This window comes from Lipotes vexillifer, unplaced genomic scaffold (genome assembly GCF_000442215.2).
Source record: "Lipotes vexillifer unplaced genomic scaffold, Lipotes_vexillifer_v1.1 scaffold253, whole genome shotgun sequence".
Classification (NCBI taxonomy): Eukaryota; Metazoa; Chordata; class Mammalia; order Artiodactyla; family Lipotidae; genus Lipotes; species Lipotes vexillifer.
Window position 1 is genome coordinate 393,288 of NW_006780322.1, and position 13,106 is coordinate 406,393.

Sequence of the window (13,106 nt, forward strand, 5' to 3'; positions counted from 1 at the left end):
GGTACGCGGGCCTCTCACTGCTGTGGCCTCTCCCGTTGTGGAGCACAGGCTCCGGACGCGCAGGCTCAGCGGCCATGGCTCACGGGCCCAGCCGCTCCGTGGCATGTGGGATCTTTCCGGACCAGGGCACGAACCCGTGTCCCCTGCATCGGCAAGCGGACTCTCAACCACTGCGCCACCAAGGAAGCCCTGTATCCCCATCTTTTAAGCTGACTTCTAAACCGAATGAGTGGGAGGATTAATGAGATCATGTGTGTGAGCCCCCTAGAACAGTTCTCAGGGGGCTCACACACACCCCTCCGCTGGCCCCTGCCTCCCTCCAGCCCCCACTCCCCTCCCAGTCATTCCTCCACCTTCATTAAGGACACAGGTACCCAGCTGGGGCTGCACACGCCCAACGGTAGACCATCATCCGGGACCATTTGGCCCCTGGCAGGACCTCACGTCCTGAGCACTGAAGGTTCCTCGACCTTCTTATCATCTCCAGGATCCTCTTCTTGCCCCACTTCAGCCTCAGGGCCCTGCCCTGGGCTGACCACCAGAACTAACTGCTTGGCCTCCAAAATCATAAGCTTTAGAATCCTCTCAGCCTCCTGACCTTCTTGCTTCTCCTCCCTGACTTCATGGCAACGTCCAGTCCCTTAAGCCCTCTGCTCCCCGCTTATTTGTTCCCTACCTCCCTGCTTCCAGTGCTCCAGCTGAGATCCGTCAGCCTAACCTCAGCCACTCTGTCCTTGTAACTCATTTCCACATGCCCAGACCAGAGCACAGCGGTGTCCTCTGCCAGGGAAGTTGCTAGAGCCCCTGCACAACTGGCTGTTGTCCACTCGTCCTCCCAGAGTCCACCACAGCCTCTGCTCTTTGACCTCACCCTCCATCTTCTCCCCTTGCCCAGTTGAGTCCGGGGCAGCATGTATCTGCTCCCAGTGCCTGGCACACGATTGTCTCTCAGAGGGTTCTGATTCTGTTAATTAGTAAAAGGAGAGAAGACAGCCCCATTGCCCAGATCAGACATGGGCCCCCATCTTACCTTTTCCCAGGCATCTGCCGGAACCTCAAGTCCATTGTGGTCCAGATTGGGATTGCCGATTATTTCAAAGAGCCCAGCAGCCCTGAGGCCCAGAAGCTGTTTGAGGACATGGTGACAAAACTCCAGGTGAGCAGCTGTCTCTGAGGCTGCCCAGGACCCCCAGTGGCATCCCTAGGTTGGGGTTGGTGACCTGGGTGTTTGAAGGGAGGGCTCCACCTGTCTGCCCTGAGGGGAACTAACGCAGGTTTGGTCTGCAGGCCCTACGGCGGAGGCCCGGCTTCTCTAAGATCCTGCACATCAAGGTGGAAGGCGGCTGCTAACCCGGGTGGGGGGCGGCAGGGCCCCTGCCAGCCCCACACCAGGGCACTCTCTTTGGACCTCCAGAGGGACCCTGATTTGTACTAGACCTTTGGAGGCCTAGTGTTATCCCTGGCTTCCGAGGAGGGGTTGTCAGTCTCCTGTCCTGCTGGGACAGTGGAGCAAGAGGCCTGACCCTGAGCACTGCCTCTCCAGGGCAGGGGCTTGGACAGCTGTCCCCCAACTCCCACCCCAACCCCAGCTGGAGCAGCTTTCTGGGCCCAGTCAGCGAAGAGCTGAGTCCCACCAGCACTTGGTGTCATCGCCCTGAAGATCTGCAATAACCACCAGTGGCGCCTCGGCCGCTCGGGCTGCTGGGGCAGGCCTCCACTTTGTGAGGCCCAGCCTCCTGGTCGGGGGCCTCTGTTAAGCTCCAGGCCAGAGGGTTGCTCCACAAGGCAGCTCGGTCTTGGCAAGGAGCGCTCTTCTCTTCCCCCTGCCGTGTCCCAGCCTTCTGTGGGGCACCCCCTCCAGGCAGCCCGCTGGGGCTCTGGGTCTGTATTTTCCAGGGATAACCCTAGGAGTCTGGGGATGCGGCCAGCCGAAAGTGAGAGGTAGGGGTGCAGCGAGGTAGTGGGGTGGGCGTGGAAGAGCAAGACGTTCATCCAGAACTTCTCCCCAGGACATCGAGACCACCCCTACCAAGGTAGAGAAAACTTCGAGTTTTTATTGCTGTAGAAAAGACAAGATCCCTCCCAGCCACCACATACCCACGACACACCAGAACTAAATTCAGAGCTAAAAGGTGCATGTTTCTATAACTTCGAACAATCCCGAGCCTCTGGGAAACGGTGTCAGCAGCGAGAAGCAGTTCCTGTCCTCAAGGAATGTACTTCTAATCCGGTGCTAGGGCAGGAATTGGATGGTCTTTGGGTCCCCAAGGCTGTGTGAGAGGGAATCACTAGGCTGCCCTCTGTGCTAGGGCCTGGAGGAGTCCGGAAGGAGGGTGGTTTAGTTTGCTTCCTCATCTGGCTAGCTTGCTTAAAGATGTGGCTTTGGTAGGGAGCCAGACCCATGGGGCCAAGAATGAGGAAGAGCCCCACCACCACCACTGGACTTGCCTCCCTCCTCAATCTCCACTGGCCTCACAGGCTGAGGGCTGTGTTGGGGGTCTTCTGCCAGGGGCAGTGCTGGGACCTGAGCCAGAACCACTGACTTAAAATGCAAATGGGGGCTTTCACCGACCCTTGCACGGTTCCCAGAGGACTAGGTCCTGGCACTATGGCTCTAAAGACTCAGGTCTCCCCAGTTCCGCCTCTCAGGGCTCCCACAGTGGCGCAAAGGCCGTGGGTCCTGCCAACCTTCATTTGGAAAGTTCTTTCAAACATTGATCTAGGTCCATCTTAGGGTTTCCTTCTCTCCTGTTACAGGGTGGGCTCTCAGCCCTAATCATTAGGCCACTGGTTCTGGCTGGGGCTGGGCTCCTCTAGTTTCTTAGTCCTTTCCAGAAACCCAACTTTCTGCCACAACCTGGCACGGACATCAGCCCTGCTCTGGGTTACCCTGCAACGAGGCCTCCAGAGCTGGGACCCCATAGGATCAGAAGTGTGCCCAGCTCTTCTGGCTCCCCACTCAGCTGTGTCCTGGCTGTTTTCGTTGTTGATGATTTTCCTCCCGTGGCTTGTTCGGGCCCTGCCCTTTGAAGACGCCAAATACCAAGGGTGGCATGTTGGCAATTCCTTGTCCAGTCCTGCACGAAGCCTTGTCTGTGTGGCATCGCCACCCCAGAGCAGCTAGTTCCATTGGCTCTTACCTCCCCATCCCTGTCCCCAGGAGTCACGAAGGAGAAGCACAACCTTCCTGTGTTCTGGGGCCTGGAACGGAGGTGGAGGTCCACTTGGCCTGGTTGCCCTGGGTGTGTCTGTTCTGCTTTGCCAACTACATCCTCCCTCCATAGCCCCTGCCCCCTGTGACCCCAGGGTGTCTCCCGGACAAAGCACAAAGGGATGCCCTGCTTGGCCTGAGCCTGTCCTACTGAGGGCTTTTTCTGCCCTAGGTAGCCTCCATCCCTGAATACAAGGCTTTGGGCAATTTCTCCCTGGGAAGATGCCTGCTGGAATGCCTGGCATCAGTTCTGGGAAAGGTCAGGGTGCACAGGCAGCAGGCTTGAGTGGGAGAAAGGTGGTGCTGAAAGGCCTGACGGTTGTCGTAGGTTCCTTCTGTGCGGTAGCGCCGAGCACCACCGGCACTGGGGCAGCAGAGTGAACAAGACTCCCCTCTCCTGCTGGTGGGAAGTTTGCCTCTCAACATGTATGGCTGTTTCCAGGAAACCCACCAAGCCCTGCGCCCTGTATTTTCTAGCTGGGTGTGTGAGGGCTGTGTGGGGTGCATATTGCTTGCACAGGTCCATGGGAACAATGGGTCACAGCCTGTACCACTGCATACCTGGGGCTGACAGACTTGCGTGCCCTGGCCTTCATATGTGCCCTGAGAACTGGTGGGTTTGTGGGCTCCCCACTAGCTTGATGCTATTTTTGCCTCTCCTCAGGGGGATGAGCCCTGCTGCTGAGTGGAGAGCTTTTGTTCACTTGGTCACTTCTCTGGCAAGCACACAGCTAGGGCTGAGGGTGGCGAACAGGGATGGAGGGCCTGGCTGTCCCTAGGAGCACCTTATCCTTCACTCACCCACAGGAGAGCCCTCTTCCACATCTCACACCTTGATGAGATGCAGAAGAGGAGTATCTGTGAGAGCAAACCAACACAGGCCCTGTTCCAGGGGTCCCAGCATATGTAGAGGCCCCATGGGTGATGGCCACTTGGTGTCCTTACCACCTCTCCTTGCCAGCCCAGCGCCTGGGAGGCTTGGGGTATTTGGCTTGAGTATATTGTGCTTTATTCAGGCTGCCTCCCCACAGCACTGGCAGAGAACAAAGGAGATGCTGTATCTGGGCTACCCAGAACCATGGCTTTTCACTGGCCAGTAGACCACCTAAGGACCAAGGCAGCTCATGTTTTCCTAGTCCCATGAGAGTGGAGTTTGAGCCAGTCCCTCAGCAATTGCTGGGGAAAAAAAAAAAAAAGCGCCACCTCCTTCCCAAGGCCTGCTGCTCCAAGGTTTGACTCTGTCCTTTGCCTTTGGGTCCCGCCTGTCCCCCTGGCCCTGGTCTCTAGTCCTCTGAGCTGCCGGTGGGGAGCTGCCCATGCCCCAGTCCCTCTTGGGCGCTAAGTTGAAGATCTTTCCAGAGGGACTATTGGTGCCAAAGACCCAGTTCCTGGTGGACTTGGGGTGAAAACAGGAGAGACGGTGACTGGGTGCAGGGCCCAAGTGCCCAGAGGAGTTAACTCATACCAATGGGATCTGTCCCAGCCCATCAGTCCCTGATGAGTGTAACTTCCCTTCCCCAGGGGCCTGGCACTTCTCTTTTTACCCCTAGTGGCTGTGCTTTCTCACCCAGCCTTGTCCCAGGCCCCATTTCTGTATATATTGCCGTGTATTGTGTGTTTATTTATTCCTGGACAAGTGTGTGCATCTACAGCCTTGCCTGAGGATAAGGTTTAGGATTGGGTGAAGATCAGAATACCAGGGCCAACTAAGGCAACCAGCTCCTAGTCTGACCCCCAACCCCTTGGGACCCTGGCCAGTCCCAAGACTGCCCCGACAATCAGGCAGGCTTCCCCGCCACAAGTCCGAGCCTTGTCTGCCACTGCTGTCAGGGCCCCAGGCCTCAGCTTTGCTCTGGCAGGGGTCTTGCATACAGGGGCAGACTCGCCTCATGGCTAGTGCCAGTAGGCCTGGCTCTAGTGAGCCCTGCTGGCGGGGACCTCCACAACTGGCCCCAGGCCCTGCCTTCCCTGCACAGCCAGACTGCAGTAGGCCTGAGCTGTGAGAAGGGAGTTTCCCTCACCCCAAGCACATCAGGCAGAGGGGTGGAGAGCATTTTTTTGGTTTTGTTTCCGAAGTGGCGCCAGTACCTCCAGCCCCCAGGGGGCCTTCCCTGGCCCCACTTTTCTGCCCCACCCAGGCATCACCATCCCAGCACTTTGCTCCACATCACCCATAGATGCCCTTTGCTGAATGTACCCAAGCATATGTATTTAAAAGGACTCAGATGGGCATCAGAATTTGTGGCTCTGTATCCAATAAAAGATGGTGAAACTGGAATCATATCTGCCTCAGGGAAGTAAATGGTAGGTGGTCACATTTGCCAGTCTGTCACCAAACATTCCTTCAGCTGAAATGCACTGAGGTAGGAAGGAGGTGGGTCATCTGAATGGCATCAGTGAGGTGAACTGAAGTATTAGGAAGACCTGTATCAGGACAGTAGACATTATTGCTGGAGGAAGGCCATGCAGGTTACTGACCATGCTATAGCTTTCAGTGTGTGCAGGCAGATAAAGAGCCTCAGGGTGTCCTTTCTGACTCTCAGCCAGGAGAAGCCATCTTTAAGGGCAACCCCAGCACAAATATAGCAGGAAGAGCACACACTTGCCCATCCCCTCACTGGCTTGGTAACCTTGGGATGCTCTGGCCAGCGAATCCGACTTTGGCCTGATGGAGACCAGTTCCCCATCATGGTCTGGCTCAACTTTCCCATTTTACAAAATGGGGTTGCCCCACTGTTTTAATTACTCAGGTCTTGAAACATTCAAAATCAGAAAAAAGAACAGGTGTTTAGGCTTAAACTGTGTGTGGCTCTAGCATCAAACAAGTAGAAGAGCACTTATCCCCACAACTCTGAGTCAGCTATTACCGTTATACAGGTAGAACAGCTGAAAAAAATTTACTCACACACCATCAAGTTAGGAGGGATGCCAAACTCCGAAGTCTGGACCTGCCACCACCCCCATTCTGCTTTTGAGTTCATCTGACTTGGCTGGAACTCAAGAGATTTAAAAAAAAATCGCTTCCCAGATTTAGGGAGCAGAAGCTTCCTATTAATTATAGGTAGCTGCAGGCCAACTCTCAGAACTAGCAATAAACAAGGAGGCAGTTAGACTGCTGATTTTATCTGTGCTGGCTGTTCTAAACTTCCTCTGGTCAGAAGAAAGCAGAAAGGACCACTGGTGGCTGAACTGAGAAGACCGGGTGGCTCCTTCATCCTCCTCCTCAATGGACTTCTAAGAAGTCACAAGAGTTTAGAAAGGATCTGTCCTCTCTGAAACATTCCTCCGAAAGCCCTCAACCTCAAGATCTTGAAAAAGAGGGATGAAAAGACTGAGCCAAAAGAATACGGAAGTAGAAGGGGTAGACAAGGTAATGTAATGCGTTTAACTCAAACCCAGAGAAACCCTGGCAGCAGAGCCAGGCAAGGCCAGGGCTAAATAAGGTGATGTCAGAAGAAAAGGAAGCAACTCCACACCTCCCAGCCACTGCTAGGACTGAGAAAACCACCAAAGCTAAACTTTCAGACAGGGGCTACTCAGGTGGAGGTCCTCCCCTGGCAGAGTGGACTTATACTCTGCCTAACAATGACTAGAGGCTGTGAAGGACTCAGCCCAAGAGGGAAGATGATTTTCTCTTTTCTACCTGTTGGGTGAGTACATATAAAGCTACAATTCTGAGCTGCAGTAAAGACATGTATGAGTACAACTCCTGTGCCCAAATAATTTGCAAAATGAATTCTAAGTCTTTTAAGTTTTATTTAAATAACCTCCAGTGAGAACAGAGTGGGCCAAATACTACCCCTTCCTTGTAATACCATTTCACCAAGACAGAGTAAGCACAGCCTGCAGGCAGCCTGCAGTGAGAGCTGGGGTGCCTCTCAATGGGGGTGGCCACGACCTCGGCCCCGGCCAGCAGCTGGGGGAACATCCACTGTTGAGCGAGGGTTCTTGATGGTTTCATCTACGGACACAATAAGGCACGCAGCCTCAGAGGCTGCAGTCAGGGCATTGATCCGCACCATAGCTGGCTCCCACACGAAGGCCTCAAAGTTGTCAGCAATGTCCTCATTGTTGATGTCCACGCCATACCACATGCCCCCCTGAAAGAGCAGAAAAAGAGGGAAAGTGATATGGAACTGCTCTCAAATTTCTTCTTGCACACCCTCTGAACGACTCGGATTGTTAAGAATCTTCAGGTTCTCTGAACCCGCTGGCATCTCCCTGAGGAAGGTGGCATTACAACAGGAGCCTGGAAACCTCTTCCCACCCCTCCCCCACCCCCAACCTGAGAAGTGCTGACCACAGAAGACCTCCGGGCCCTCTCCCAGGCAAGCGGCTGGCTTTTAGGGAGGCCCCATCCTCAGGTCACCTGAGGACTGTGTATGTCAAACCAGGCTTCTTAAGAGGAACACTTTCCAATCCCTTATCTCATTTCATCATCTCACTGCTTCCATTAGTCCCGATTTTACAGACAAGGAAACAGACGCAGAGAGTGACTTACTTAAAGTTCTAACACAAGTCAGAAACTAAGTCACTCACTTAATGCTGCTGTCACCGCACTGAGCATTTAACAGACAGCATTTAAGAAACATCTCTAAATGAGTATTTGCTAAACAGCAGATGAACAAATTAAATTCTCAGAGAGATCACAACTTGGAGGTGGTAGAGCCATGGCTGGACTGCTGTCAGCAGGGCCCGGGAGTGCTTCACCACCAAGGAACCCAGTACACATGGTATGTGCTTCCAGGCAGAAGGCCACAGGGTTCCTTTGGTTCCTCTCACTGCACTGTGAGGAGTGATCAGACTCTTGGAAGAAGCACTGAACAAACCCTGGAACCACCAGTCCCAGCCCTGGTCTTTCCTTCTGACCTCAGAGGAGGCAGGCAGTTGGTACTGGGTTTGGTTCCAGCACTATCACCTGGGCTGACCACACAGAGCTTGAGTAAGCACAACCCACACTCAGAATCTAGCCCCGTCCACCCAGTCCCTGGACCCGGAGGAGAGGAATAACCCACCTGGGCGTGCCGAGCCCGCAGCTTGTTGAGGATGTTTGTGGCATCAAAGCCAGCATTGTCACACAGCTGGCGTGGGATAATTTCCAATGCCTTGGCATAGGCCCCAATCAATAGCTGCTGTTTTCCTGGAATGGTCCTTGAGTAATCTCGCAGGTACCTGGAGAGCTCCATCTCAATGGCGCCGCCACCAGCCACCACTGAATCATTCTGCAGAGACCAGACCCACCACTAAATGCAAGGGGTCCCCAAGTCTAAGCTCCAGCCCTGGACAAATTGGGCCATTCAGTCAATAGGCCCTCTAGCCCAGAAAGAGGGCTGGTTCCACATTCCCTCCCTGCCCAAGCCCCAGGAAGCCCAGACATGGACCTTGTCTAGCACATCCCAACTTCAATCTGGTGAACCTTATGGTTTCTGACCATCTTCAAGGTCACCTGTAGCTTGAGGGCACTGGCACAATCCCTGGGATGGCTGACTCTATCAGCTCCACAAGCTGCTCAGAAGAACAAGTCTTAGCTTTTAAGGCAGCATGACTTATTTTGAGAGACTGAGCCTGTTTCTTTATCATCTGTGAGACAAATCAGGGCCCACATGCCCCACATGGAAGGACACAAGTTATACAGGGAAGGAATCACCACACAAAACCAGGGTCTCATCAGCTCAAGAGGCAGAGTGAGCTGTGCAGGCTGGAAGCTCCCAGCCTAGTACCTTGATGGCCCTTCTGACAATCATGATGGCGTCGTGCAGGGACCGCTCTGTCTCCTCCATAAACTGCTCAGCGCCACCACGGAGAATGATAGTACAAGTCTTGGCCTTGGGGCAGCCTTTGAAGAAATTGTACCTACACCCAGGGTCAAATCATACTTGTGAACTCCTTTCTGCTGCCAACCTGCTGTGTTCTAACTTTACGAAGTCCTCCCAACACTCAGCAGCTGCTCTTCTGTTCCTCACTAAGGTTCTCCAAGCCCACTCTTAAAGACATGTTCTTGGGAAGGTCTAGGGCTGTACCACAGGGGCATAAAAGATGTGGAATCAGACTTTAGACCCAACTTGATCTTCTTCCTTCCCCAAACACTCTATATATCTGAGCTCTTTATGCCCCATGAGATATCAGACCTCAGAAGAGAATAGCATGTGCTATATATACACCACACCCCAAAGATGGCAGAAGGCCATCAGGCAAGTCTCGTGAGCTAAGCAAACAGGGAGCCCAGGCCTACTGCTCACCTCTCGCCTCCAATCTGGGTCTCTTCAAAGACCTGGCAGCGGCCCAGAACATCTGATGACAGAGCGTTCACACTGGTCTGGATGGAGCCTCCGCAAGCCTGAGGAACACAAGACAACATCATCTAGCAGTGAAGGCTCACACGAGGCCAGAAGTGAGCTTCCTGTCACTTAGTCTTAAAGCCAATTCCCATGTTAAGACTGCCATGGTGCCCCGGAGCTCTCCTCACTGGATGACCCACTCTCACCCTTGACCTCCAGGCTCCCTCTGGAAGGGGAGAAAACAAAACAGAACTAAGACACATGAAGGGCAAACAAGCCTGGTTAAAAGGAGATGGTGACCCTTTGTTTCACCCAATACCCCCTCCCCTAAACTAGGGTGCTTTGGGCCCAGCGACTGAAGTCAGGATCAGTGCTTTAGACCTGAAGCATCTTTGGTGAGATGCTCAAGAAGAAAGGGAGGAAACCTGGCCGGAAGCATCCAGACTGGAGTTTAGCCAGCTAATCATAGCCCTACTGCTAGGTTTCCTTACAAATCAGCTTCCCTGACTTGTTTGGTTAGAGTAACTCTTGTAAACTGAGCATATACACACTGGAACTGGAGTGTTTCATGGCAAAAAGAGTTAAGAAGACAGGTCTAGATTCACATACCAATCACTCCAGGACACCAGGGGTAAGTGAAAACCCCCCTGGGGCCACAAAGACCAAGAAGCAGCCTGTGAAAGTTTGGTTACCATCATTGTCCTCTTCAGGTCCTCCTCTGGCACTCGGCCAGCACAGAACATGTCCCTGTCAGCAAAGTACTGGGTGGCCACGTCCCCAATGGGGAGTTTGGACAAGACGACTTTGGCTCCGGAGTGATGGATCCTCTCTAACTTGTCATAAAGAATGTTCCATTCAGCATCAACAATTGCCTGATAATCCTGAAGAGACCCAGAAAAAGATGAGGATGCTTTATGGTGGAAGTTAGCCTATATGGTATGAAGGATGAGGATGCTTTGGAGTGGAGGTTAGCCTATATGGTATGTTAAAATATAACACACCCCTGCCAAATAAAATATACTTATTTATTTGGGAATTAACAGGGATAAACAGAATAGCCTCCTCTAAGTCCAAATATACAAGGACCCTATAAGGTAACTTAGGAATCACCTAAAACTTTCAAACACAAAGGCAGAAAGTAACCCCAGGACTGGGAGCTACTCCAGAGCTAGCACTTGCTACGGTGCGAGACCTACTTTAGCCCGGCTAAGTTCTAGCTCCTCTGAAGCACTGCACCCATGGAGTTACCAATGACAAGACCCTTTCCCCCAAAGGCCATTCTGTGTTGGGGATACATTTTCCAAGAATACTTGCTTACAGCTGGGTGACACTGCTACCTCCAGAGACAGCCTTGGTGATATCAATGTTGGGAGCACACCTGTCCCTGCAACACGGGATCCAGTACAGAAAGGGCAGAGTTCACATCTGCCCAAATAAGAGGAATCAAAATACTAGGCTCACTATATAGCTGAGAGGCCCCTGCAAGCCCCTTCCCTGGGGCCAGAGGATAATATTTCAGCATGTTTGCCCTATCCAAACCTCCTCAGGTCCAGGTCACTGAGAGAGAGCATAGCGTGAGAAAAGAAGTGGACCCAGTATTTAGACATTAATATTTAGGGGGATAGGAGGAGAAAGGAGCCCATAAGGTACCTGAGAAACAAAGCTAAGCCCAAGATGGCCACAAAGGCCCAAGGCTATGGCCCAGAATGTTGCCCATTTCCATGCCACTGCCAGCTGGTAGGGCCTACCTCAACTGTGTGGACTCTGATTTCCGCATTATCCTTCTCAGCTTTCAGCTCGAGCTCAACATTTAAAAGGGAAATCATTGGATTATGGTACTTTTTGGGTTGCATTTCAAACCCAGCATAAGAGAAAGTCTTCTTGAATGCAACACCAGCTACAAGCTGGGACTCCTGTTTAAAAAAAACAAACAGTTCAACAGTTCAGTACTGGCATGAAATGAAATCAAGTTAGTGGTGTGCTGGACTAATAATGCATGTCCATTTCTGTGAACCTGAAAGAGTTAACCATGTTTTTATTTCACTGTTGTAACAAAGTTTTTCCATCATCCTAAAAGCTAGGAAAAATACAGAACATATTTTGGTTGTGCCTTCAGTATAAGGAAAACCAGTTTGCTTGCAGAGACTAAGCATGGTCAAGGCCTGTTTGGGCTGTTCTCTAAGACTGACTTCCAAAGCAGGTGCCAAGGGATGCACTTTGATCCCAACTCCCCACCTCCCAGTCTTCTACACATACGTACACATACCCCTCCCTACCTGTACTGCACACGAGCACACACATACCTGTGTGCTGTAGCCTAGGTGCTTCCTCCTTCCAGGAGATGAAAACAAAAGGTCCTAAGGGTCAGAAATTTCCTGCAGTTCCCAAGCTATCATTGTGGCTATTCCCATCTTGATCCCTCAAAATATGAACTACTACCACTTGTTCCATAACAGAGCTTGCTGTGGGGTGGATTTAATAGCAGGGCACAATAGAAAGCATGTTGCACTTCGGAGTGGCTTCAGCAGTATCAGAAGACAGGTTCAAATCTCAGATCTCTTTCTTACTAAAAAACCTAGTCATTTCCCACTCCGTAAAGAAGGGTGTATTCAGTAAGTGAAGTAAGTCAGAAAGAGAAAGACAAATACCGTATGATGTCACTTACATGTAGAATCTAAAATATGACACAAATGAACTCATCTATGAAACAGAACCACTCACAGACGTGGAAAACAGACTTGTGGCTGCCAAGGTGGGAGGATGGATTGGGAATTTGGGATTAGCAGATGCAAACTATTATATATAGAATGGATAAACAACAAGGTCCTACTATACAGCACAGGAAACTATATCCAGTATCCTGTGGTAAACCACAACAGAAAAGAGTATGAAAAAGAATATATACATATATATGTATAACTGAATCACTTTGTTGTACAGCAGAAATTAACACAACACTGTTAATCAACTATACGTCAACAAAATAAATTTTTTTAAATAGTGTATTCAGTTCAACAACCTATATGTTCTCTGCTAGTGCTAATCTACAATCCTAGTCTATAATACTGTAGCCTATCGGTGAAACAGATTGCTACATCATTCAAATCCACAGCCTCCTAAAGGGGGTGATGCCTGAGCTGAATCAAGATGGATAAGCAGAAATTAGTCAAACAGAAAAAAGAAAGAGATGTTCCCAAGAGACAGAGGCAGTATGGTGCAATCAGGGGATGAAAAGCTACCTGCAGTTGCTGGAATACAAAATAAGAGGGCAGGGACCAGTTTAGGAGAATCTTAAAGGCTCTGCTAAGGCCTGACTCTTATCCTGTACACAATGTGGAACCCCAAAATGCCTTACACACAGAGTGTAAACTGGGGAACTTCACGCTGCAACAAAAAATAGAATGGACTTAGGGGATGCAAGACTGGAGGAAGAGTGACCACTACCAGGACAATGGTCTAGTAAAAGAGACAGACTTAGGAAACAACAAATTGGTAGGTAAAATGAAACAACAGTGATCAACAGGTTGGGGGGGATTGGAAATATTTTTAAGGATGACCCTAGACCTCTGGGTTGAGTGACTGAATAATGGTGGTGATAGCAGCCATGTCAAGGAATG

At 51.4% G+C, this 13,106-nt stretch overlaps 2 protein-coding genes across 6 annotated transcripts in view; one reads left to right on the forward strand and one right to left on the reverse strand.

Annotated features, from left to right (window-relative positions):
- The window catches only part of FBXO41 (F-box protein 41), a 9,759-nt gene extending 8,358 nt beyond the window's left edge, over positions 1-1,401 (forward strand). The window contains exons 12-13 of the mRNA XM_007453365.1: positions 1,041-1,156; positions 1,288-1,401. Of these exons, the coding sequence (XP_007453427.1) occupies positions 1,041-1,156; positions 1,288-1,350 (179 nt within the window). The 3' untranslated portion in view covers positions 1,351-1,401. The remainder of the gene's footprint in view (positions 1-1,040; positions 1,157-1,287) is intronic.
- Positions 1,402-6,931: 5,530 nt separating this feature from the next.
- Positions 6,932-13,106, reverse strand: part of CCT7 (chaperonin containing TCP1 subunit 7) — a 16,783-nt gene continuing 10,608 nt past the window's right edge. For 3 of the 5 annotated variants that reach the window (XM_007453370.1, XM_007453367.1, XM_007453366.1), the window contains 6 exons: positions 11,238-11,402; positions 10,182-10,370; positions 9,451-9,548; positions 8,932-9,064; positions 8,227-8,433; positions 6,932-7,311 (listed from right to left, as the gene is read on the reverse strand). In XM_007453370.1, coding sequence (XP_007453432.1) covers positions 7,090-7,311; positions 8,227-8,433; positions 8,932-9,064; positions 9,451-9,548; positions 10,182-10,370; positions 11,238-11,402 — 1,014 coding nt within the window. In that variant the 3' untranslated portion in view covers positions 6,932-7,089. The remainder of the gene's footprint in view (positions 7,312-8,226; positions 8,434-8,931; positions 9,065-9,450; positions 9,549-10,181; positions 10,371-11,237; positions 11,403-13,106) is intronic. The other 2 variants (XM_007453368.1, XM_007453369.1) reach the window with 1 other exon arrangement.